Raw genomic sequence first — 27,888 nt, forward strand, 5'->3', positions numbered from 1 at the left:
AAGTTGACCTATTTTTTAATATTTGAAAATCTGAAGTGAGGGGGTCGACTTACAATCGAAACCAAAGCATGGCACTGCCAAAAAAGCGAAACCAACGGGAGCTACAACGTAGTTACAATTTTATGTTTGGTCTTGGCCCTACCCATAGCTTTTCGCTATCCCGTGCATTTGTTCGCTTTTCAGAAGGGTTTTTCAACACTTTTCAGAGTTTTACAGTGCACACAACACTCATGGGGGGTGTCAATAGTTGATGGAAGCGCCGATGTTCCATTCACAGCGGCACCCTCGGAATGGCAGCGCTTGCGAGGAGTATCAGTAGTTCATGGAAGAGCAGAGACCGCTCACGTGTTTCTCTTTCCCTGTAGCCCTTAGTTTGACCAAAGGCACTAGTTTGATGCGTTTGACTTGACTGCCAGCTATGTGCTACTTCCATGCTTCCTTAGTCGTCATGAGTGCTCCAGGCCCACTAAACATTCGGCACTCATTCACAGCAGCGTTCAAGAGGGTTGCCATCCTTTATGCCGAAGAAATAAATCGCTGCACAGCAGGCCACAAGTTCAATGTTTCTGAACGGGTGGTGCGAGAGTGGCGACTGCAGCGAAGCTAAATTTTCACCTATGACAGCAAGCGAAGAATCTTCCACGGTCCGAAGTCTAGACGCTTTACGGAGCTGTAGGCGAAGCTTGCAGCGTACGTCATTGAAATGCGTGATCGGTCCCTGCCAGTAATGTGCGACATGGTCATGAAACAGGCCTGGTGGCAGAAAACTGCGAACTTATGCCAACCGGATCTGTCAAAAGAGCCTCCCTGATGGCTGGATGTTGTTGAGTTCATTCAGCATGGGCTGCTGTTCCACAACATGTAGTGGTGCAGTCGCTTGCCAAATGTGGAATTTCGCTGGATGACGATGCACTGTGGGACCGTAGCAGCGATGACGATGGCAGCACTAGTGAGGATGGCGCAAGTGAAGTAGTCCAGTGACCATGCCAGCAACTAATAAATTTTCGTTATCGAATGCACCCTCGGGTATGCTCTTCTTTTTTCCCCTGTCACACGCGATATGGGGGGGTCGACTTACATTCGAGTCGGCTTACAATCATGTAAATACGGTAGCTGCCGACAAGCAACACCTTTGTCCACTGTAATTGCGACACCGCCCGCAAAGCAAGTGCATCATCTGAATCTTTTCGGAAAATGGCGTATTGTCTAAGGAGGTTACTTTGTGTTGGTTTTAGGTGGGTCTCTTGAACACACAGCAACTTAGGATTGCATTTGTGTAGAACTTCCTTAATGCCATTGTGCATTAGACCTCTCACATTCCAGCGTAATATTTGTGCATCCATATTGTTTGTGTTTTTGTGCTGTGTGTCAAGAGGTTGTCAGTTGGCTTGAAGAGCCTTTCCAGGTCCTGTAATCCGTGGTTTGTTTGTCTTGAAGCAGTCGCGAGAATCACACCACTCCCGAGGGGCTGTCTGCGCCGTCTGGCCTGGAGTTGTGTCCATTGACCCCTGAGAGCTGCTGGACTTCCGCTCACTCGAGCGAGGTGGTTTCAGGGTAGGCCTTGCCTCGAAAAGCAGGACCTTGGAGGCCGCCAACCCAGAGCTCGATGGGCCCTCCGTCAGAGTTGGCGAAGCAGCACTGGCTGCTGTCGCCTGGGGGGCTGGTGGCACTGCCACAGCTACACTCTTTGTGGGCCAGACCGGTGTCGAAGTCTGCTGTGACGTTGCCCCCTTACGCACCACAACAGCATACCCTGCGGTATGAAGAAATGAAACCCATTTTCGAGCTTCCTGAAATGAGATGTTCTCTTTGACCTTAAGAGTGAGGATACCTTTTTCTCTTTTCTACGTAGGGCATGAGCGAGAGTAGGCTGCGTGTCCATCTTCACAGTTAGGGCAGTGGAACATGGCGCTACAGTTGTCAGAGTTGTGTTCGTACTCGCCACATTTAGCACAGGTCGGTCGGCCTCGGCAACTTTGCGAGTCATGACCAAATCTTTGGAATTTAAAACATCTACGTGGGTTAGGGTTGTAAGCTCAAATCCGTGTCTTTGTGTACCCTGTTTCGAGGGAATCTGGTAGTGTATTCGATGCAAAGGTGAGAACGAGGTGCTTGGTGGGGATTTCTTTGTTTTCACGCTTGATGTTTATTCTTTGGGCTTTTATAATGTTTTGGTCCTTTCATCCCTCGAGAAGCTCTTCTTTGGCCAGATTTTGGAGATCATCACCTGATACGATTTTTCACCGAATACCACAAGGTTCAACAATTTTCCATGTTGTTAGATGTCGCAAACCTCAAGTAGGAGGTCGCCACCAGCCATCCTGGTAACTTTGTAGCCAGGTCCTGTAGTGTCGCTGAAGCATTTCGCAGCAATGAAAAGAGATAGTGTTCCCACAGTTTTTTCAGGATTCAGAAAGTACATGACATGGAAACGAGGGAAGTTTCCTTTTTCTGGACAAATAATCTCAAAGTTTCATTCGTGTGCCCTCTTTTAGAAAGAGTGTGGCATAATCGTTGCTGTGTTATCGTGTTTAGTTCTTGTCATGCCACGGCCCTTGATGCAATGCCCTGCGCCTGCGTGACATGCACACATATGTATATATACTACGGAGCAGTAAAGGCCGGGGTTCATTCCCGTTCATATTCAAGACGGTGTCGTTCGTCGCGGAAACACGGCATGGTGTCAGAAGTGGTCTTCGCAAATTGGGTGGAACCACGAGCGACGTAACAAGATACAGGTACGGCCGACCTCCATCGTTGGCGTCCTCGGCTCGGACACGATAACGGAACAAGAGCTTCGAGCCATGGCGCGTGAGGAAAGTGGTATTTCATGCCAGCTCTTTCCGCTACAGCCACCAACGAGCTTCAGCTTTGACAAAGGGTCAGAGTGGCCGGCGTGGGTGCAAGAATTCGATGATTATCGATTTGCTTCTGGCCTTAATGAGCGAACTCAAGAGGCTCAGGTACGCACGCTGCTGTGTACCATGGGGCAGCAGGCACGCAACGCATTCAAGACCTTTGAGCTGTCGGAAGAACAGTCAAAGGACTATGAAGTGGTGAAAAAACGTTTCGACGCCTACTTCATTGCTACGCGCAATTTGGTCTATGAAAATGCATGTTTTCATCGTCGCCACCAAGTTTCAGGCGAATCGGTGGAATAGTATGTAACTGCCCTACATACTTCGGCAGATAAATGTGAATATGGCGTGATGAAAGAACGGATGATCCTCAACCGTTTCGTGGTTGGACTACGTGAAACAAAGTTGTCCGAGGCCCTACAAATGGACCCTGCACTGACTCTGAAAACGGCACTGACAAAGGCAAGGATGAAGGAAGCGGTACAGCAACAACAACAAAAACTTCACAGCAGTCCATACCACCAACCAGCCAGCGTAGAAGCCGACAGAATTCATCAACGAGCAAGGTGGGGACGTCCAGAGGACCAATGGGCCAAAGAAGACGTCCGAAAGTGTGCGGCTTGCGGCAGGGCCCGTCATTTGACCTCATCATGCCCTGCAAGAAGGGCAATCTGCTGCAGGTGCCAACGACAGGGGCATTTCGCCGCGGTCTGCCCACAAAAGCAGAACTTCACGATCGCTGAAGCAAGCGCATCCGAGGTAGATTAGTGCAGTGTTCCCCGGACAGCTACATTGAGTGAGCAAACAGAGTGTGCCATCTATTTTGTTGGGACTTTAGCTGGTACAATTGCAAGAGCTCATTTTGTTCAGGTCGCTATTAATGGGGTCACAGTGTCTGCCAAGATTGACACGGGAGCAGGGGTAAACGTTGTTCCAGCATTGTTTCCTGGCGTACCCAAGACTCTAGAGCATTCCAACATAATCTTAAAGGGGCCAGGCAATGAAGTGTTAGATCTGAAAGGACAGTTCACTGCAGACATTCTGTGGAAACTATGTTTGGTTAGGCAGGACGTTTTCGTCATTAACTCAGCGAGTAATGTCATTTTAGGCTTGCCAGCAATAAAAGCTTCGGGAATAGTGAAATTTATAGACGAAGTTTCGATCCACCAAGCTGTGCAAATGTGCTTCCCCTCTTTGTTCTGCAGTTTAGGTACCATGAAAGGAGAATACGTATTAATCTCAAAGCAGATGCGGTGCCCTATGCCATTTACACCGCTCATCGTATACCCATCCCGCTGAGGGACGGCGTGAAATGTGAGCTAGAAGAAATGGAAAAGAACGGGGTCATTCGTAAAGTCGAAGCCGTCCGCGCAAGTGCGAATATGTGTTGACCTAACTCAACTCAATAAGTGGGTGAAACGTGAGCAATTTGTGCTCCCCACTGTTGATAAGACACTCTGGTTACTAAGCGGAGCAGCTGTGTTTTCTAAACTTGACGTGAACTTGGGACTCCATCAAGTAAAGCTAAGCAAGGATTGTCAGCTATTGACCACGTTTATTACTCCCTTTGGACGTTATTGCTTTGAACGCCTGCCGTTTGGCGTTCAGTGTAAAACAGGTATGTTTTTTGGGATGCTGAGTGAGCAAAGATGGCATACTGCTGGATCCTGCAAAGATTGTAGCGATCACTGATATGAAGCCGCCTGAAAATGTTGCCGATACACGGAGATTCCTTGGTCTTGCAAATCATTGCTCGCGGTTTATTCTAGACTTAGCTGAGAAGATTGCGCCGTTACGTCAGTTGCTGCACAAGCACAGTGAGTGGATTTGGGCTACGCCTCAGCAGATGGAATTTGACAGCATAAAACGTGCTATCTGTTCTGATAGGTTTATGGCAGTTTGATCCACGGAATCAAACCATTCTTTCTGCAGACACGTCATCGTACGGTTTAGGTGCAGTTTTACTTCAGGTACAACCAAACAAAGAGAGACGGCCAGTTATATTTGTTTCAAGATCACTGACTCCAACAGAAATGCGCTATACGCAAATTGAAAAGGAGACCCTAGCATTAACATGGGCGACTGAGCGTCTCGAAAGTTATGTGCGTGGACTACACATAACGCTGGAGACTGATCACAAACCGCTAGTGACTTTGCTAGGAATGACTCCCCTAGATTTGGTACCGCCGCGCATTCAGAGATTCCGAATGCGTCTGATGCGATTCAGTTTTGAAGTCGAATATGTTCCTAGGAAAAATATGGAAATTGCTGATACACTTTCTATAACGCCAGTGCGAGGGCAAAAAACCGAGAACTTCCTTTCTGTGGATGAAGTGAACTCGTTTGTTACTGGTGCGTTATCCGAGTTGGGTGAATCAGATCACTTTAGACTGGTCACCGAAGAGCAGGCAAAGGACGAGACCTGCCGTACGTTGGGCCGGTACATTCGTAAAGGCTGGCCGGGCCCAACTTCGCTATCAAGTGTTATGAGGCCATATTGGCAGTATCGCGCAACATTGAGCGTGTGTAAAGGGGTTCTCATGCATGGCACTCGCCTTGTAGTCCCACTCTCACTCCAGAATAGAATGTTAAGTCTGCTTCACGAAGGTCATCAAGGTATTGTGAGATGCAGGGCGAGAGCAGTGGAGTCTGTTTGGTGGCCGGGCTTGAGCTCTCAACTTGCTTCTTTGGTTGTCAATTGCCGCGTGTGTTCGCAGTTCCGAGAACAGCCGAGTGAACCAGTGAACCAATGATCCCAACCCAGACACCTATTCGACCTTGGCAAAGGGTCGCAGCAGATATCTTCCATCTCAACGGCCGTAACTATTTGCTCTTAGTGGATTTTCTATCTCGATTTCCAGAATTGTGTTTACTGGAATCGCTCACCAGCACTTGTGTTGTTGGTCACGTCAAAGATGTCTTCGCTAGGCACGGCATACCCGAAGTGCTTGTCACGGATAACGGTGCTCAATTTGTCAGTGAAGAATTTAAGCAGTTCGCGAAGGCCTATGGATTCAAAGGTGTGACATGTAGCCCTAGGTACCCGCAGGCAAACGGAGAGGTAGAACGAATGGTGAAAACGGTAAAAGGGCTACTGCTAAAGTCTCATGATCCCTATTTGGTTCTGTTAGCCTACAGGGACACCCTGGGACCACTAGGCAAGACGCCAGCGAAGCTGCTCATGGGGCGGCGGCCTCGTACAACCCTGCCTCTCCATCCGAACAGGCTGGTACCAAAGACACCCTATCTGAAAGAGGTACGGAAGAAGGATGCAGTTGTCCAGGAAAAGCAGTGGCAAAATTATGACCGCCGTAATGCGGCCCGACACCTGGTCCCATTGGCACCCAGTGATTCTGTCCTCCCCCTCCCCCCCCAGCCTGGTGTGCGGCCTAGAGTGCAGCCTGATCCCGGTGACCAGAACCGGTAACGCACTCTCTCACCAGAGCAGGATTGGCCACCCTGGTGCAGTACTTGGCCACAACCTCCTATATAAATACAACAATCAAACCCCGGCCCTCAGTCTCCAGCAGCCGCGAAGCAACTGACCACGGCGGTAGTCAGATCTGTGACACAGCAGAGGGTGCTAAGAATACCTGGCTCCGGACAGGCTGCGATTGGAATCTGAACCTGGCAATGCTTAATGTTAGAACGTTATCTAGTGAGGCGAGTCTAGCAGTGTTATTGGAGGAATTAGAGGGTAGTAAATGGGATATCATAGGGCTCAGTGAGGTTAGGAGGACAAAAGAAGCATATACAGTGCTAAAAAGCGGGCACGTACTGTGCTACAGGGGCTTAGCGGAGAGACGAGAACTAGGAGTCGGATTCCTGATTAATAAGGAAATAGCTGGTAACATACAGGAATTCTATAGCATTAACGAGAGGGTGGCAGGTCTTGTTGTGAAACTTAATAAGAAGTACAATTTGAAGGCAGTACAAGTCTACGCCCCTACATCCAGTCATGATGACCAGGAAGTCGAAAGCTTTTATGAAGACGTGGAATCGGCGATGGGTAAAGTCAAAACAAAATACACTATACTGATGGGCGACTTCAATGCCAGGGTAGGCAAGAAGCAGGCTGGAGACAAGTCAGTGGGGGAATATGGCATAGGCTCTACGAATAGCAGAGGAGAGTTATTAGTAGATTTCGCAGAACAGAATAAGATGCGGATAATGAATACCTTTTTCCGCAAGCGGGTTAGCCGAAAGTGGACGTGGGGAGCACGAATGGTGAGACTAGAAATGAAACTGACTTCATACTCTGCGCGAACCCTGGCATCATACAAGATGTAGACGTGCTCGGCAAGGTGCGCTGCAGTGACCATAGGATGGTAAGAACTCGAATTAACCTTGACTTGAGGAGGGAACGGAAGAAACTGGTGCATAAGAAGCCGATCAATGAGTTAGCGGTAAGAGGGAAACTAGAGGAATTCCGGATCAAGCTACAGAACAGGTATTCAGCTTTAACCCAGGAAGAGGACCATAGTGTTGAAGCAATGAACGACAATCTTATGGGCATCATTAAGGAGTGCGCAATAGAAGTCGGTGCTAACGGCGTTAAACAGGAAACCAGTAAGCTATCGCAGGAGACGAAAGATCTGATCAAGAAACGCCAATGTATGAAAGCCTCTAATCCTACAGCTAGATTAGAACTGGCAGAACTTTCTAAGTTAATCAACAAGCGTAAGACAGCAGACATAAGGAACTATAATATGGATAGAATTGAACAGGCTCTCAGGAACGGAAGAAGCCTAAAAGCAGTGAAGAAGAAACTAGGAATAGGCAAGAATCAGATGTGTGCGTTAAGAGACAAAGCCGGCAATATCGTTACTAATATGGATGAGATAGTTCAAGTGGCTGAAGAGTTTTATGGAGATTTATACAGTACCAGTAACACCCACGACGATAAGGTGAGAGGGAATAGTCTAGAGGAACTTGAAATCCCACAAGTAACGCCGGAAGAGGTAAAGAACGCCTTGGGAGCTATGCAAAGGGGGAAGGCAGCTGGGGAGGATCAGGTAACAGCAAATTTGTTGAAGGATGGTGGGAACACTATCCTAGAAAGATTGGCCACCCTATATACACAATGCCTCATGACCTCGAACGTACCGGAATCTTGGAAGAACGCTAACATAATTCTGATCCATAAGAAAGGGGACGCCAAAAAACTTGAAAAATTATAGACAGATCAGCTTACTGTCCGTTGCCTACAAAGTATTCACTAAGGTAATCGCAAATAGAATCAGGAATACCTTAGACTTCTGTAAACCAAAGGACCAGGCAGGATTCCATAAAGGCTACTCAACAATAGACCATATTCACACTATCAATCAGGTGATAGAGAAATGTGCGGAATATAACCAACCCTTATATATAGCCTTCATTGATTACGAAAAAGCATTTGATTCAGTCGAAACCTCAGCAGTCATGAAGGCACTACGGAATCAGGGTGTAGATGAGCCATATGTAAAGATAGTGGAAGATATCTGTAGCGGTACCACAGCCACCGTAGTCCTCCACAAAGAAAGCAACAAAATCCCAATAAAGAAAGGCGTCAGACAGGGAGATACGATCTCTCCAATGCTATTCACAGCATGTTTACAGGAGGTATTCAGAGACCTGGAGTGGGAAGAATTTTGGGGATAAGAGTTAATGGGGAATACCTTAGTAACTTGCGATTCGCTGATGATATTGCCTTGCTTAGTAACTCAGGAGACCAATTGCAATGCATGCTCACTGACCTGGAGAGGGAAAGCAGAAGGGTGGGTCTGAAAATTAATCTAGAGAAAACTAAAGTAATGTTTAACAGTCTCGGAAGAGAACAGCAGTTTACGATAGGTAGCGAGGCACTGGAAGTGGTAAGGGAATACATCTACTTAGGGCAGGTAGTGACCACGGATCCGGATCATGAGACTGAAATAACCAGAAGAATAAGAATGGGCTGGGGTGCGTTTGGCAGGCATTCTCAAATCATGAACAGCAGGTTGCCACTATCCCTCAAGAGGAAAGTGTATAACAGCTGTGTGTTACCAGTACTCACGTATGGGGCAGAAACCTGGAGGCTTACGAAAAGGGTTCTGCTGAAATTGAGGACGACGCAACAAGCTATGGAAAGAAGAATGATAGGTGTAACGTTAAGGGATAAGAAAAGAGCAGATTGGGTGAGGGAACTAACGCGGGTAAATGACATCTTAGTTGAAATCAAGAAAAAGAAGAATCAAGAAAAGAAAAAAAGATTGTTGTATTTATATAGGAGGTTGTGGCCAAGTACTGCACCAGGGTGGCCAATCCTGCTCTGGTGAGAGAGTGCGTTACCGGTTCTGGTCACCGGGATCAGGCTGCACTCTAGGCCGCACACCAGGCTGGGGGGGGAGGGGGGGGACAGAATCACTGGGTGCCAATGGGACCAGGTGTCGGGCCGCATTACGGCGGTCATAATTTTGCCACTGCTTTTCCTGGACAACTGCATCCTTCTTCCGTACCTCTTTCAGATAGGGTGTCTTTGGTACCAGCCTGTTCGGATGGAGAGGCAGGGTTGTACGAGGCCGCCGCCCCATGAGCAGCTTCGCTGGCGTCTTGCCTAGTGGTCCCAGGGTGTCCCTGTAGGCTAACAGAACCAAATAGGGATCATGAGACTTTAGCAGTAGCCCTTTTACCGTTTTCACCATTCGTTCTACCTCTCCGTTTGCCTGCGGGTACCTAGGGCTACATGTCACACCTTTGAATCCATAGGCCTTCGCGAACTGCTTAAATTCTTCACTGACAAATTGAGCACCGTTATCCGTGACAAGCACTTCGGGTATGCCGTGCCTAGCGAAGACATCTCTGACGTGACCAACAACACAAGTGCTGGTGAGCGATTCCAGTAAACACAATTCTGGAAATCGAGATAGAAAATCCACTAAGAGCAAATAGTTACGGCCGTTGAGATGGAAGATATCTGCTGCGACCCTTTGCCAAGGTCGAATAGGTGTCTGGGTTGGGATCATTGGTTCACTGGTTCACTCGGCTGTTCTCGGAACTGCGAACACACGCGGCAATTGACAACCAAAGAAGCAAGTTGAGAGCTCAAGCCCGGCCACCAGAAAAGAAAGAATGTGAAATAAACTTCCAGACAACGTTTTATTTTTTTTAATCCTTCCCACTAAAAGTGAATAAGTTTCGCGTGTAAATGAACTTATACTTTGGAACTTTTTGTTGCGTTGCCTAGCAACAAGCTAGCGGCATGCCAGACGCGCGTGCATATGTCATGCGCCAGACAAGCCGCAAGAGTGAGCGAGGCTGGTCGTACGTGCGAAGCTCGTGTGTTCGGCGACCCGTCTGTTTTGGATATAGCCCATGTTTTTGGGCTCCCGGCCTTCTCTATGCTTTTCTTGCGTATTGTCTGCATTTCGACACGGCACCACTGCACTACTGGACTACGGCAAGGTGAGAAATTGTGTTTGACAGTGTGCAGCGCATTTTAAGCACATTTAGGCTTAGTTCGAGTGGCGCAGTTAGCGAAAAACAGCTCCGCCGTCCTGGTGCAGTTATTTCAGTCTCATGATCCGGATCCGTGGTCACTACCTGCCCTAAGTAGATGTATTCCCTTACCACTTCCAGTGCCTCGCTACCTATCGTAAACTGCTGTTCTCTTCCGAGACTGTTAAACATTACTTTAGTTTTCTGTAGATTAATTTTCAGACCCACCCTTCTGCTTTCCCTCTCCAGGTCAGTGAGCATGCATTGCAATTGGTCTCCTGAGTTACTAAGCAAGACATGTAATGAGGAGGGAAGATAACCGATGGTCATTAAGGGTTACGGACTGGATTCCAAGGGAAGGGAAGTGTAGTAGGGGGCGGCAGAAAGTTAGGTGGGCGGATGACATTATGAAGTTTGCAGGGACAACATGGCCACAATTAGTACATGACCGGGGTAGTTGGAGAAGTATGGGAGAGGCCTTTGCCCTGCAGTGAGCGTAACTAGGCTGATGATGATGATGATGATGATTCTGTCTGGGTCACGAACTGCAGGCATCATCTGTCGGCGGGCAAAACTGCTGCGGTCGTATGTCGTCGCGTTGGAGAGCGGCATCCAGATCGAACGCAACAGGAAATTTCTAGTCAAGCAAGCGCCAAGCAGAATTACAGACTCGTACAACGAGACATACGAGTTTCCCCCTAGCCTGGAAAATGCAGAAGTTGGTGATCAGCCTGACTTCCAAATCAGCCCTCCAAAGTGACCCCACAGAATATCAGGGTAATGTTTTGCCGCAGGTACCAGGCGAATACATTGCACTATTCGGTAGAGCTGTAAGAAAACTAAACCGTTACGGGATTTCTGAATGTAATGCAGTACGTTTCTTTTGACTGTGTTGATCATTATTTAGTTAGTTGTTATTTTGTTGGAAAAGGGGAGATGTGGCATAATCGTTGCTGTGTTATAGAGTTTAGTTCTTGTCATGCCACGGCCCTTGATGCGATGCCCTGCGCATGCATGACATGCATACATATGTATATATACTACGGAGCAATAAAGGCCAGGGTTCATTGCCGTTCATGTTCAAGACAGTGTCGTTCGTCGCGGAAACATGACAAAGTGGACTATGAGGAAGTGGAGGGAATGACGTTTTAGCCATAAAAATTTATTTTATTTCAGGAGCTATGTCAGCTGCCCACGACCAAGCCTAACAAGGGGCTGCTGCAAGACACTAAGGAAACTCAGAGGCCAGCTGTACATAGCTACAATTGACACGTGCACTTGCCTATCTTTATCGGGTGACCACGTTACGCCGCCTAACAAATGTTATCGCACAGCGCGGGCCGCGCCTGCATGTATCAGAAGTTTCTGGAATGTTGTCAATGCTTCTATCCACTGTCTGTTGTCACCAAACCCCGTGTTATCTGATTTCATCGTGTGACGCGAATGGGGTACAACCATAGAGAAAGAAATTCAACAACAGGGGACACTCTTCAAAAACTGGCAACAGGAAACACGTCACGCCTAGTTTCAACAACATCCGTTAGTTGACGCGAGCATCAGAAAAGAAAGAATGTGAAATAAACTTCCAGACAACGTTTTATTTTTTTTAATCCTTCCCACTAAAAGTGAATAAGTTTCGCGTGTAAATGAACTTATACTTTGGAACTTTTTGTTGCGTTGCCTAGCAACAAGCTAGCGGCATGCCAGACGCGCGTGCATATGTCATGCGCCAGACAAGCCGCAAGAGTGAGCGAGGCTGGTCGTACGTGCGAAGCTCGTGTGTTCGGCGACCCGTCTGTTTTGGATATAGCCCATGTTTTTGGGCTCCCGGCCTTCTCTATGCTTTTCTTGCGTATTGTCTGCATTTCGACACGGCACCACTGCACTACTGGACTACGGCAAGGTGAGAAATTGTGTTTGACAGTGTGCAGCGCATTTTAAGCACATTTAGGCTTAGTTCGAGTGGCGCAGTTAGCGAAAAACAGCTCCGCCGTCCTGGTGCAGTTAATTTGAGTTAATGCCTCGTCCTGGGAGATGTTTGTGACGCTTTCTATGAGCCTGAACATTACTGTAACTTATTTTGGTAGTTTTTCGGCACGCTTGCCGTGCCCGGCTTATTGACGCAATAAGCGAAAACCGGCTCGGCCGTATGACGCATTTGCGCGTGTACATGCGTGTACTACGTCGTAGCGCCTAAGACAGACAAGTTTTCACGCATTCTGTGGCCCCCAACATTATTGTAACTAGCGTCGCTATATTTGGGGTAGTTTAGAAGCACAGTTGCCGTGCCCGGCTTATTGACGCAGTTAGCGAAAAGCAGCTCGGCTGTGTGCCGCAGTTAGTTTCGCATGTACTGAATCTTACTGGTAGAAGTTCGTGATGCATTCTCTGACCCGAAAAAGTATTGTAATTTATTTGGTAACCTTTGGGATATCTTGAGGCTTGCTCGCCGCGCCTGGGGTTGTGAAGGTGTTAGCAAAAAAGCAAGCCGGCCATAGTGAGTTAGTTTTGCGTGTACTCAATTTTAGTGGGACAAGCTTGTGACGCATTTTATAGCCCTGCAACAACATATACCTTATTTCGGTACTCACGCTTCTCGAAAACGCGACGAGTGGTTGCCGAGAGTGATAACACAGGAGTGTTGCATGCGCCGGCAGGACGCGTAAAAGATAACACGGAGGAGCTCAAGAACATGACAGTTACGTATTCTGAGAGACTTAAAATAGGCTTTGTACCCACGAGTCTGACTTGAGTGCGATTAGAAGGCATTCTGCGAGCGTGTAACAGGGTCTGCCTGAGCCTGTCTGTGTACTTGGCGTACCATGGTGCGACTGAGGCCAAGTTGTTTTGGAAATGCGCAGTCACCCGTGTATTTGTGCACTTAAAGTGCAGGAAATAATGCGCGGGAAAGGAGGGGTGCTTGAAAATTGGATGTTCAGATTTTATGGCATTGTTTGGGAGGAGTCTTTGCTGCGAAATGTGCGTAAAAGTGAATTTATCTGTAATGCCGCTCATTCACCACTTACGCATGTTTCGCCTCTACACGAAATACTCCTGTTAGGTCAATATACCAAAATGATACATGCTTGTAATTTACTTTCTTTCAGCTGATGGCATCCGGTGGAGCATCGTACGGCAACGACTGCCGCTTACCTGGTACCACAACTTTGGATGAATGCAGAAGAAGCCCAGAACGAGCATATATATAGAGCAAAATAAACATTTCATCATTTCAGAAGACGTCTTTCATTTTCTTTATGAAATTGCACCTGACAGATTCGGTGCAGTCTTGTAAAGGTCAATCGCAATCATTTATACTTAATAATGAAACGATTCCACGCCAAGGCCACGCGAGGTTCATCAGAAGTGAAAAAAAGAAAAAGATGAATGCCGCGCCGAGCAGCGGAGCCGGCGCGGCGCGTACCAACTGGTGTTCAAATTGCGTGCGCCCAAAACCGAAACCGGAAGGAGTCAACAACATCCGCTTGGTGCGCTACAGTCAATTCAGCCGCTGGGCTCTATGGGAGTGTCCGCTCTTGTTGAAATTTCTTTCTCTATGGTACAACTTTGTGGAAGACACGTGGGTCCCAGCGATTAGTCTGGAACATTCGACGACTGTTGTATAAAAGCCAACGCGCTTGACCCGCTGATCAGATTTTCGACGATCGCCGAGTGTGTTCGCCGCTATCGTTGTGCTATAAGCGTAGCCTGTTTTTGAGGGCACTAGTTAGCCCAATAAAATGCTCGTTTCGTTAACCACAGTTTTGCTGCCTTCTTAACCGTCACTACCACGTGACATCTGGTGGAGGTGCTTTACGTTCATGCACCGGACGCCCCCGACAAGCCGTAATGCAAGCCCGGACCAAAAAGACAACACCAACATCGTCCCGGAACATCGATCAAGCCGCCAACTACAGCAGCTGCCCCCAGAACACGGTCTTCTACCAGATACGACCAAGAAGACAGTCCAAGAAGATCGTCCAGAAATGACAAAGAAGACGTCCCCAATGGCAGCCGCAGCGGCCCCAATAATTCTTCAGCAGCCCAGGGAACCACCGACGTTCCACGGTTCCACATTTGAGGACCCGGAAAGCTGGCTGGAGACGTATGAGAGGATCGCTACGTTTAACAGCTGGGAGAGCGACGACAAGCTGCAACATGTCTATTTCGCATTGGAGGACGCCGCCAAGATGTGGTTCGAGAATCGAGAAGCCATCTTGACGACGTAATCGCCAAGACATGGTTCGAGAATCGAGAAGCCACCTTGACGACGTGGGACCTGTTCTGAAACGGCTTCTTGCAAACATTTACAAGCGTCGTGCGAAAAGAGTGAGCCCAAGCTCTACTGGCGACCAGAGCGCAGCTGCCGAATGAGACGATTGCAATCTTCACTGAGGAAATGAGCCATCTGTTCCGCCACACCGACACGGAAATGTCCGAGTAGAAGAAATTCCGCCTACTGATGCGTGGTGTAAAGGAGGAACTTTTCGCCGGAATGGTAAGAAGCCCACCGAAGACAGTCGACGAGTTTCTTCGTGAGGCGACGAGCATTGAGAAGACACTCGAAATGCGGAACCGGCAATTCGACCGCCGCACCAAGCCAACAAGCTACGCCGGAGTTCAATCACTGGCCACCGACGACCTGCGCGAGACCATCAGGGCAGTCGTACGAGAGCAGCTTCAGAAGATCTTCCCTTCATCGCAACTTCAAGCGGCCTCAATCACCGAAAAGAAGAAGTCCAGCGATCGCTCGGAGTCCCCGAGGTGCAACCACAATCATCGCAGCCCCAGCCAGAAGCGATGACCTAAGCCGCTGTCGCCCGCCGTCAAGGTCCCCCTCCACGACCGCGCCAGGGCCCTGTAACGCCGTAATTCCGTCGACCACTGCCGCCCACCCGTCGCCCAGCACAGCTACCCGAGGAAGACAGACGTTTGGCGCACTCCTGACCACCGCCCGCTCTGCTACCACTGCGGAGAAGCGGGTCACGTCTACCGACGGTGCCCATACCTGGCGATGGGACTGCGAGGGTTCGCCGTCAACGCTCTGTGCCCGCAGCAAGCTGAACGCCCTTGCGATATCGCTGATTACCTCACCACTACTCAGTGGAGCTCTCGACAACTGTCGCGTTCGCCATCACCAGGCCGCTACCTGTCACCGCAGCGCCGACCATACACTGGCCCAGCCCGGGGCCGGTCAGCGAGCCTATATCTGGAAAACTAAAAACAGCAACCGATGGAGGTGCGGTTGCTGTTTGTCGAACTGATGAAGATCCTCCGCCACCGAAGAAACTACCTCGACGACATAACAACACGCCCCCGTCCGGATGAAGTCTGGAAGCAAAGAATACGACGACGCAAGCCGACCTGATGACGTCACATACCAGCCACAGGTCAACGCGATGCAGCCGTGATCTGACGCCAAGACCGAACTGTAATGCAAGACAAAAGACCACCGACCTCGACATGCTTCTCGACGGCCAAGCAGTCACCGCCTTAGTCGACACAGGGGCTGATTACTTCGTCATGAGTGGACACATCGCCGCCCAGTTGAAGAAAGTTAAGACGGCGTGGGAAGGCCCTCAAATTCGGACCGCTGGAGGACACCTCATAAAACTGACTGGAATGTGCACGGCAAGAATTACCATTCACGACCGGACTTACCCTGCCACCTGCGTTATCCTCCAGCAGTGTTCACGAGACGTCATTCTCGGCATGGACTTCCTGAACCAACATGGCGAAATCATCGACCTGAAGTCGAAGTCAATAACGCTGTCGGAAGATCATGCGATACCGCCGGAGAGCCTTCCTAGTCCCCGCGCCTTGAGTGTGCTCGAAGATCAAGTGAGCATCCCGCCTCGCTCGAGCATTGTTATTTCGGTCGGCACCGGAACACCTGCTGACGTAGAAGGTGTTATCGAGGGCGACCAACATCTATTGGTCGATGTAGTAGTTCTGCGGAAACCCGCAAGGTGGAGAGAAGTAATGAATAGAGGGAAAATCAGACATTGACCTGTTCGTAGCAATTGCTACAAAGGAAACCCATACGGTTTCCTCGAAAGAAAAGCCTCATAGTTGAAGAAAAATGCGCCCTGGTCCGGGACTCGAACCCGGACCAGGACGAACTCGGACCAGGACAAAGGAAACCCACACGGGTTTCCTTTGTAGCAATTGCTACGAATGGGTGGATGTCTGATTTTCCCTTTATTCGTCTACTGCTCGACCGTGAAATTTGCGTCGCAAAAGGGACCGCTCCACTCCATGGAGGGAAAGCGGAAGTTATGCTAACCAACTTCAGCCAAGAGTTCAAGCACATCAACAAGGACACAACAATCGCATACATCGAGGAACTTGTGGAAACCAGCAATGCCTTTGTTCTCTCGGAATATGCCGCATCTACCCCGACAACCGTAGTTCCCGAGCCAGACTTCGACATAAATCCAATTCTACCCGTGATTAAGCAGCAACAGCTCAGAAGTCTGCTTCACCGATACAAAGAGTGCTTTTCGACATCATCAAGGATTCGACGAACCCCAGTTGCAAAGCATCGCATAATAACAAAAGAGTGCACTCGACCTCTCCACCAGAGCCCTTACCGAGTTTCGACGTGAGAACGTGAAGCTATAAGGCACCAAGTTGATGAAATGCTGCGCGACAACATCATCCAGCCATCCAAAAGCCCGTGGGCATCTCCTGTAGTCTTGGTGAAGAAAAAGGACGAAACCCTACATTTCTGCGTCGATTATCGTCGTCTGAACAAGATCACGAAGAAGGACGTATACCCCCTCCCACGAATAGACGACGCATTGGATCGCCTCTGCAACGCTAAATACTTCTCATCGATGGACCTCAAGTCTGGCTATTGGCAAATAGAAGTCGACGAAAGAGATCGCGAAAAAACGGCCTTCATCACCCCAGACGGCCTCTACGAGTTCAAGGTTATGCCATTCGGACTGTGCTCGGCGCCTCCAACGTTCAAGCGCGTGATGGACACGGTTTTAGCAGGATTGAAGTGGCAGACCTGACTCGTTTACTTGGATGACGTTGTCGTCTTCGCCGGAAATTTCAACGATCACCTCAGGTGGCTTGCGACAGTATTAGAGGCCATCAAGTCATCAAGGCTCACTCTGAAGTCGGAAAAGTGCCACTTCGCTTACGATGAGCTTCTGTTCCTAGGCCACATAATCAGCAAATCTGGTGTCCGCCCAGACCCGCAAAAGACTGCTGCCATCGCACAGATCCTGCAACCCATCAACAAGAAGGCAGAGCGCAGATTCCTTGGCGTGTGTGCCTATTGTAGGCACTTTGTCAAGGACTTTTGACGCATCACTGAACCGTTGGCACGTCTAACTAAATGCGATGTTGAGTTCAAGTGGGACACGCCGCAGGCCGACGCATTTGAAGAACTCAAACGAAGCATGCAGTCGCCGCCGGTACTTGCGCACTTTGACGAATACGCCAATACAGAAATCCATACTGATGCTAGTAGCCTAGGCCTCAGTGCTGTTCTAGTCTAGGGAGAAACAGAGTCGAACAGGTGATAGCTTACGCTAGCCGGTCGCTGTCAAAAGGGGAAGGCAACTATTCTACGACCGAAAAGGAATGCCTCGCCATCATTTGGGCTACAGCTAAATTCCACCCTTATCTATATGGCAGGCCACTCAAAGTCATCAGCGACCATCACGCGTTGTGTTGACTAGCGAATACAAAGGATCCTTCAGGATGACTGGCGCGGTGGAGCCTCAGACTACAAGAATACAGCATCACTGTAACCTACAAGGCCGGACGAAAACACTCTGATGCCGATTGCCTATCACGCGCCCCCATTGACCCGCCACCGCAAGATTACGAGAATGACGACCCCTTCCTTGGAATGATAAGCGCGAAAGACTTCGCTGAACAGCAACGGGCAGACCCAGAGCTAAAAGGCCTCGTCGAGTATTTGGAAGGGCACACCGACGTTGTCCCTAGGGCATTTAAGCGCGGATTATCTTCCTTCACGCTTCAAAACAATCTACTCGTGAAGGAGAACTTCTGACCAGTCCGCGCCTACTACCTTCTTGTTGTTCCGTCGGCGCTGCGTCCAAAAGTACTGCACGCCGTACATGACGATCCAACTGCCGGGCACCTCGGCTTCTCTTGGACGCTATCGAGGATACAAGAAAGGTATTACTGGCCGCGCCTAAACGCCGACGTTGCCCGTTACGTCAAGACATGCCGAGACTGTCAGCGACGCAAGACACCACCCACAAGGCCAGCCGGATTACTACAGCCGATCAAGCCTCCTTGCTGACCTTTTCAGCAGATCGGGATGGACTTGTTGGGACCATTTCCGACGTCAATGTCCGGAAATAAGTGAATCGTCGTGGCGACGAACTATCTCACCCGCTTCGCTGAAACTAAAGCTTTGCCGAAAGGTAGCGCAGCCGAAGTGGCAAAATTTTTCGTAAAAAGCATTCCGCTGCGACATGGCGCCCCAGAAGTCCTCATCACCGACAGAGGAACGGCCTTTACAGCGGAGCTCACCCGAGCCATTCTTCAGTACAGTCAGACAAGGCACAGGAGGACAACTGCCTACCACCCACAGACGAATGGTCTTACGGAGCGCCTGAATAAAACCCTTGCCGACATGCTAGCAATGTACGTCGACGTCGAACACAAGACCTGGGATGCCGTCCTGCCATACGTAACCTTCACTTACAACACGGTGGTGCAAGAAACTACACAGATCACCCCGTTTAAGCTGGTTTACAGCAGGAACCCGACGACGACGCTCGATGCCATGCTGCCGCACCTCATTGAGGAGGAGAATCTTGACATCGCTACCTACCTCCAGCGCGCCGAAAAAGCCCGACAGCTCGCCTGCCTATGGATCAAGAACCAGCAGCGTACCGACAGCCAACACTACAACCTCCGACGACGCTTCGTCGAGTACCAGCCCGGTGACCATGTTTGGGTTTAGACCCCAATACGTCGACGAGGACTCAGTGAGAAACTACTGCGACACTATTTCGGACCCTACAAGATCATCCGACGTGTTGGCGAACTGGACTATGAGGTCGTGCCAGACGGCATTTCGCAGTCACAGCGGAGCCGGGCACGATCTGAAGTGGTCCTCGTAGTGCGTCTGAAGCCCTTTTACGCACGCTGACGAACTTCCTTATTTTGTTGTTTTCTTTTCTACGAGTGCTTTTCTTTATTACTTTCGTTTGGTTGCAGCATCAGGTCGATGCTTTTTAAGAGGGGGGTATTGACACGTGAACTTGCCTATCTTTATCGGGCGACCACGTTTCGCCGCCTAACAAATGTTATCGCACAGCGCGGGCCGCGCCTGCATGTATCAGAAGTTTCTGGAATGTTGTCAATGCTTCTATCCACTGTCTGTTGTCACCGAACCCCGTGTTATCTGATTTCATCGTGTGACGCGAATGGGGTACAACTTTTTGGAAGACACATGGGTCCCAGCGATTAGTCTGGAACATTCGACGACTGTTGTATAAAAGCCAATGCGCTTGACCAGCTGATCAGATTTTCGACGATAGCCGAGTGTGTTCGCCGTTACGGTTGTTCTTTGAGTGTAGCCCGTTTTTGAAGGCACAAGTTCGGCCAATAAAACGCTCGTTTCGTTAACCACAGTTTTGCTGCCTTCTTAACCGTCACTACCACGTGACACTATAACCTATAACCCAAAGCTGGATATATTACACATGGTTAACCCTTGCTGCCCGGAAGATGGAAGTTACAGCAAGAGAATAGAAGAAAGGAAAGATGGAAAAGTTGGAGAGAAAGAAAAAAAGATTGAAGAAGGGGATAGGAAAAGGCGACTGCCGATTTTCTCCAGATGGGTCAGTTCAGAGGTGCCGTCTACGTGAAGCATAGGGCCAAATAGGTGTGTTGCCTCCACGAGGAGGCCTTAACAGTCCAAACACCCGGCATCAGCTCAACCCCCCGAATCCCCCTTTCCCCAGACACAGCTGAACTGCAAACGGTTAGACGCGAGAGGGTCCAACCCTCGTGTGCTGGGGTACACGTTTGGTGTAGCAACACACCAAACGCCTGCTGATGCAGACAGCCCAACGGGGGGGGGTCAGTATAGAATTCTTCTCCTGCTTTTAGTATATCATCGAAATTACTGATGACATTACCCTGATGACATTACCTGGTTATCTTCCAGTGCATTACAGTTTGCCTTGTCCTATGCCAAGTTTTTTCTCACTGATTTCACGCTTCTCAATGATTTCGCGTCATTTCTTACTGCTTTCTCAATCTTTCCCATATTATAAATTTCGACTATCCCTTACTTTGTTGTTCTTGATCAGTTTAGACAGTTCAGTGAATTCTATCTGATCTCTTGATTACAGACTTTTATGCTTTGTCGTTGCTTTATTAGGTCCTCTGTTACTTGGGACAGCTTACCAACTGGCTGCCTAGGTGCCTTACCTCCCACTTCAATTGCTGCTTCTGAAATCAGCCTAGTTACTGTCTCATTCACTACCTTCATGTTGCTTTCATCTTCCTGTTCAAAAGCTGCATATTTGTTTGCGAGCAGCAGCCTTGATTCATCTGCTTATAGCCTAGCTACATCTAGGTTGGCCTGTTCTTTCTTGAATAATTTCGCCCTTTCTTTCCTCAAACTGAGAGTGATCCTAGACCTCACTAACCTATGATCACCGTATTTACTCTGCCCAACACTTCTGCATCTTGCACTATGCTGGAATCGGCAGAAATTATGAAATCTATGTCATTTCTTGTTTCTCCATTAGGGCTTTTCCAGGTCCACTTCCCGTTACTGCGCTTCCTGAAGAAAGTATTCATTATTCAGAGCCTATTCCTTTCCGCGAATTCTACCAAAATCTCTCCTCTAGTGTTCCTAGAATTGATGCAGTAGTTGCTAATTGCTTGTTCACCAGCTTGCTTTCCCCCCCACCCCCCTTTACGCTGAAGTCGCCCATGACTACAGTATACTGAACTCACACCGTTCTCATCGCTAATTCAACACCTTCCTAAAATTGTTCTATTTCTTCATCATCGTGACTGGAAGTTAGAGTGTAGGCTTGTGCTACCTTTAATCTATATCTCCCATTTAGTTTCATTACGACTGCTACCCTCTCAAAAACGTCAGAGGTTCATCAATGTTGCCCGCTATGTGTTTATGAATTAGAAGTGCTACCCTGTATTCTCTCTTATCTGGAATAACTCTGCAGCAGAAGACATGGCCATTAGTCAGCACTATACGTGCCTCACCAGTTCTTCTAACCTCACTAAGGCCAATATTTTCCCAGGCAATGCCTGATAATTTCTCAAAGAACCATGCTAACCTAGCCTCACTCCAGAGAGTTTGCATGTTAAACGTTGCCAGGTTCAGTTTCTGGTGGTGGCCTGTCCAGATCCAAAGTTTCTTAGCACCCTCTGCTGCGTCGCAGGTCTGACCGTCGTCTTGGCCAGGTGCTCCCACAGCCGCTAGGGACTGAGGACCATGCGTTAATTGCAAGAGTCGTGAGGGAGGTAGTGGCTGAAGACTGCACAAGGGAGGCCAATTCCTGTTCTGGTGAGGGATTGTCTTTGTTGAAGCTTAGTGGGCCTTCCTAATTTGGTTGCACCTGGACTAGTAAGCACCACCACTGGCTCTTAGCAATTTTTTTTTTGTCGGTGTCCCATGCCACTACAAGCTTGAAAATGTAGTTGACTGGACAAGGATTTGTACTTACAACCGTCAGATTAGAAGCCCGGTATTTGCCTCTGCTCCATACCGCCACTATCTACATAGCGGTATGAAATTTCGATTTTTACAAAAATATGTCAACTTTTCTTCCCCGGGTAATGAACCTTTCCCCAAATTCTTCAAGGAGCAGGAGTCTACTTGGCAAGAACCGGACTGGCAACTGACCGACAGATAGATAAACCAACCGACCTAGGAGACAGTAGACGAAGAAAGCTTTGCTTTAATAAATAAATGGTAAAGGCATGAGGAGAAACTGTTTCCTTCTCTCTGGCACAGGATTGTCATACAACCAAGAAATACTTGGATTTGCAGGATCGTGCCGCAAAAGTATTTAAGGGCACCTTCAGAGATCAGGGAATGTAGGAGATTTGAAATTTTCTACAATGCATTATGCATACCTGATGTTGCCTTGATGCTGCACCAGAAGTGCGAGGTTGCGCAGTGTAGTCCTGGGTCGGAGCAGGGGTGGTTCCAGGCCCTGGGATGCGCACAGATGCAACACGTTGCTGTTGAGCCGTGCCACCAGGTTGCGGAAGTCGTCTTCATTCTCGTCTCGTGCACCAAACTGGCTGCAGGAAGCAAGCCAAATGCCTTTAACTTGACCCAAATGCCTTTAACATTAAAATTAAATTCTGGGGTTTTACGTGCCAAAATGACTATTTGGTTATGAGGCCTACTGTAGTCAGGGAATACTGACCCCCTGGGGAGTATTTTTGAGGAGAGTCCACCTAGTGGACTCTCCATTTCAGCTGCTGCTGAGTGGCTAGACCTGTATGGGAGAGAAGACAGGCTGGAGGCTCTTGTCTCCTTCAAGCTTCTTCAGTTGCACTTCAGCAGCGGGCGACATGGACAGTGCACTAGGTGGACTTCAACAGTATACTGCCCCCGAGGTGCTTTAACATGCATCTAAATCTCGGCACACCAGCGTTTTTTCATTTCGCCACCATCGAAATGTGGCCGAAATCAAACCCTCAACATCGAGCTCAGTTGCACAACTTCATAGCAACTAAGCCACCATGCTGAGTCCAATTACCTTTGTCATAAAGGACATTGCTGCTAAACTTAGCAGCAGATTGCTTACTAGTTGGTAGTAGGATACATCGGAGCAGTGAAAAACATGTCCAAGGAAAGGAAGCTAGCTTGAACAGAAGAGGCAGCTGAACACTTCACTTGTACCAAATGTAGAGTAAATAAGCACCTCAAGTGTATATATATATACACTGGAACCCCGTTCATACGTTTTTCACTGGACCGAGGAAAAAAAACGTAACAGCCGGGAAAACGCAACAGTGAGGAAAGCTCCGAAAATGAATGAAAAAAGTGCAGCTTCAACTATAGACAATTTATTTCCACAGAGTGCGCTTAGAACTTAAAAAAGTCTAGACTGGTGGCTTGCCGTTTCTTCCGCTCGCTAGAAATCACGATACGTTTCTCAATAGCCTGGAAGGCCGCATTGCTGTCAGTGTCGCTGTGAGGTGCGACGTACTTGCGGAGGAGGTCCAGAGCCGTGAAGGCTTCTCCAAAGCTAGGATTTGGCAACTCCCCGGCATCATGCGGCTCGTGCTCCTCGTCGTCACCGTGCCACGGCAATGGCAACCAACGAAGGAATATCCGCGGGAAATTTTGCTCTCTTTGGCATAATCATGCTAACGTGCTAACGATTGTTTAGTAGTATTGCTGCGGAGCGCGCGCGTCCGAGCAGCCCGGTTGCGCACAGCGCGGCGTAGTTTCACGAGAAATGTAAACAAGAGAGGAGAGCTGGCCCGATAGGCGGAGCAACGCCAGCTTCCGGCTTCCCTTTAGCTATAGCTTCACAAAGAGTGACGTCAGGGCCTCTCCCGAGTTTCCTTCCTCTGTGAGTCGACCCGTCCAACAAACCATGCAGTGATCGTAATCACAGTGATGATAGTGAGAGCATTTTTCACGAATGGCCACCGAGAGGCGGCCTCTCGAACTGGCGTGCGGCTTCTTGCAGCCAGTTCCATAGCCAAGCCCGGTCAACACTCGTCAGAAGCCAAAATGGCGGTTGGAGCGCGTTGCCTACTTTAGCCCAGGCGGGTTCGGATTGGGACGCATCATGCGGGAACGTTTTCACAGCTACTACGTAACAGCGGGGTTCATTATGCGTTGGATCCTATGGAACCTATGCCGCGACCGGATGAAAACGACGTAGCAGCCAGGAAAACGCAACAGCGGGGTTCTACTGTATATATATATATATATATATATATATATATATATATATATATATATATATATATATATATATATAAGAACCTACCTGCCAATGTGTGACCTTCCAAAATTGGTAAAAAATCTCACAGACATGACAATGGGGGTAGAGGAATAGAATGTATATTTTAAAGCTTGCCCCAAACAAATACGTTTCGTGGGATACATATGCGCTTTATTAATGGTTTACCTCTAAAAATGCAATGTAAAGCATAAAAAAACTTGGCAAGCAACAGACTGCATTTAGATCACTCACTTTCTGTGACTTTGCTGGTGCTGATTTGGCTTGTTTCAGGAAATTGTCTGAATAAACTCATTTGAAGTGAGTACCCCTCAGACACACAGTGTCTTGGCGCCCCACAAAGAGGGTGGGCGTGAGTACCACCAATATTTTTTTTTTCACAGTGAACCTTCATTAACATGAACTATTGACATCTCAAAACATTCATTTAAGTGTATCCATGCCACGGTGTCAATTCCATGTTTCTCACCCCTTATCTCTAAAGGTTTCTGTGCCAGACTAGATATCTTGAAATTTTGACTGCAAAAGATCAGGGAAAGTTCACTACCCGAGGGTTCCCATACTTAGTGTGCAGCTGCATTATCACCAAAAAGTGAAAACATAATTCTGCAGCCGTGGCAACCTCTGATTAATGGCATCAACAAATTTTTGAATGCACCTTATCATTGCACCAGCTTGCACACTCTCCTGCAAGAGAGTCCCTAACATCACTTCACTTCTGGTGAAGTGTGCCTCCGCAATTTGCATCACGCTGACCAAAGTTAGAGAGATCAAGGTCAGAGAGAGTAACCCTTAGCAATCATTGCTATTTTCCCTATGCATGAAAATGATGCATGATTTCCACCAAACTTTGCAGTTGATCTCGGATTGTGGAGCATCTTTTCGTAAGAGTGCAGCCGAACCACTTGTAACAATATTGAAGTGCAAAAAAAGAAAATCACATTGTTGTGACCGATTAATGCCATAACCAGGTTGCACAAGAATAGACCGAGGGGCAGACATTCAAACATTTTATTTAATCAGAAAGAAAGTACAGTCAAACCCCCCCCCCCCCCTTATAGCATTACTGGTTTTAACAATACTTAAATGTAATAATGAGCAGTTGCTGCATCACAAACTTTTCTGCATGTTCTATGGTAAAATAAACCACTTACTATGATGCTCCCATGCCTCATTATTGGCTGTACATTCAATGACCGATTTTTCCGACACGCCCAATATTTCAGACAGCTTCGCAGCACCACTACACGCCCCATTAAGTCAATGTATACGAATGTCTGAAATCTTGGATGCAAGAACACTTTGCCGTCTGATTTTTCTGACTTTTTGCCATGACTGCAGGTCTGAAACAGCATTGATCAAAGCCACTACCGCCTTCATTTTGATTATCTTAGTGCCTCCAACAAGTGCTCTCGGACGCAGATCCGCTGGCACCCGAAACCCCCACTGCGGCAATGCTAGGCCTAACTGCTTCGACGTTTGCTACTAAGCTTCTTGCTGTTCAGTGCCATGTTTTTCCCTGAGAGAATTCACCGCTGCCAGCAATGGCACCGATTCCGCCTTTGTAATCCTTGCCACGGGCTTCGAAGCTCGAAGGCACAGCTCGATGCATAATACAGTTTCAGTCAGCTTCGCCTCAATATAGCAATGTTACGCGGTGAAGCATATGCCAAGCATTGCGGTGAAACAAACCATGAGTGGGAAGGGGGCCATTGTCACGGGACACACTATGTATTCTTTAATTATACAAGCGTAGCCGCCGTGGTTGCTCAGTGACTATGGTGTTAGGCTGCTGAGCACGAGGTTATGGGATCGACTCCCGGCCACGGCGGCCGCATTTCGATGGGGGCAAAATGCAAAAACACCTGTGTGCTTAGATTTAGGTGTACGTTAAAGAACCCAAGGTGGTCAAAATTTCCGGAGCCCTCCACTACGGCGTGCCTCATAATCAGAAAGTGGTTTTTGCATGTAAAACCTCATAATTAAATTTTTTTAATTATATAAGTGTGCACTTGCTGTCCACAGTCAGATTACGAACACCAGTATGCCTAATACGTGTACTGGCAGGCCTTAAGAGCTTTTTCGGACATGCCTGTGGTAATTTCAGCCCTTTGAGGAAGTAAGAAGCATGCATAAACTTTTTCGGACATTCTCGCAGCCCCAGAGTGTCTGAAAAATCGGACATTGACTGTAACAATTAAATCTGGCTATTGGGTGCCTGTACCAAAAAGAAAAGGTACGTGAGAGTTACGGAAAGAAAAACAACAAAACACCACAAGCCGTTTCACCAGATCTGCCTTTGTTCTGCGCACCCCACACAGCATGCCTTCGTCGCCCCTCTCCGTTCCAACCCTTCGAAGTCGGCGAGAGGGCGGAAAAGTCATGGGAGAGAGGCACCCGAAGCCAGTGATGCGATGCAATGAAGGAATGCTGTGTGGGGTGCGCGTCACAAAAATGAGCATAGCGAAACGGCCTTGCGCCTTCTTCCTCCCACTTGTCTTCCCTGTTCTTCAAGGCAATGTGGCGAAGGCGTGCTGTGGCAAAGGCATGCCATGAAGGGTGCGCAGCACGAAAGGTGATGTAATGAAGCGGCTCGCTAATTTTTAGAGTGCGGCTCAGAAGCGTGTTTCACATGCAAGCGATTTTGGGCCAGAAACACCGTGGCATCCATCACGTGAGCAAGCCTCCTTTCCCAAAACCAGCTTTCTGAGCAGTGCATGCCGCTGCGATCACGACCAAGGAGGTTTAAATAAAACTTGCTGGAGCAGAGGGTGCACCCTTGAGCTGAAGCTGCGCACCACCATCTTGCCATAGGCAGAAAGCACGACTTCCATCATGGTAGCCGCAGTGTGGTGTGTCAGTGTGGTGCTGTCCAGACGTTACAATGGCTACACCGTGTGTTGCATACAGCTGCACAAATTGAGCTAAAAAGGTCACTGGCATTACGTTTCACTTGCAAGTAGCACACTTCAAGCTTCACGAAAACTTCTCTGCCTGTCGCAACGCATGCTGACAGCTCACAATCGGTCGCCAATTTCACATTAAACGGCCATTGTATTTTTTAAACAGGTTTCTCAAGGACCCAAATGTGCGAAGCACATGGGATCGGGCTGTTTGGTGGCAAAGCTGGAAGCCAAAAGACAGCGATTTTATATGTACGAGTTACTTTACGCCCAAAAGTTTCGACAGGACCAGGCAGACGATACGGCTGCGACTGAGAAGTTGGCCGACCATGTTTGACACATTTCCAAAGCACCTGCAAAAGCCGGTGAATACGCATCCTTGTGCCAGTTGATATCGCCGGTGCAGAGCGTGAATAGGAAAACGCGCCATTTGCTATTCGCTGAAATTAGATGACTCCCTATATTTCGTCATTGGTTGCTGTATTGTCTTAATTAAAATGGTTGCTTGCAATTACAAGGTGTTAAGTAGTGTCATTTGGGCAATATATGAGCAGCTGTTCTGTCTTATATTTGTGCGTTTTCTGTTCTTATATTTGTGTTTGCTTTACGCAATGCGGCGAGTAAAGCCAGTAACTTTAGACTCTGCAATTATCATTCCAGCTGAAAGACAGTGACCACCACTGAGACTTCAGAGTA

General features: G+C 48.4%; 1 protein-coding gene across 1 annotated transcript in view; it reads right to left on the reverse strand.

The window, feature by feature from the left end:
* Atg14 (autophagy related protein 14) overlaps nucleotides 1-27,888 on the reverse strand; it is a 166,105-nt gene that overhangs the window by 48,880 nt on the left and 89,337 nt on the right. The window contains exon 9 of the mRNA XM_050182404.3: nucleotides 22,434-22,604. Coding sequence (XP_050038361.1) covers nucleotides 22,434-22,604 — 171 coding nt within the window. The remainder of the gene's footprint in view (nucleotides 1-22,433; nucleotides 22,605-27,888) is intronic.

Source organism: Dermacentor andersoni, chromosome 7 (genome assembly GCF_023375885.2).
Source record: "Dermacentor andersoni chromosome 7, qqDerAnde1_hic_scaffold, whole genome shotgun sequence".
Taxonomy (NCBI): Eukaryota; Metazoa; Arthropoda; class Arachnida; order Ixodida; family Ixodidae; genus Dermacentor; species Dermacentor andersoni.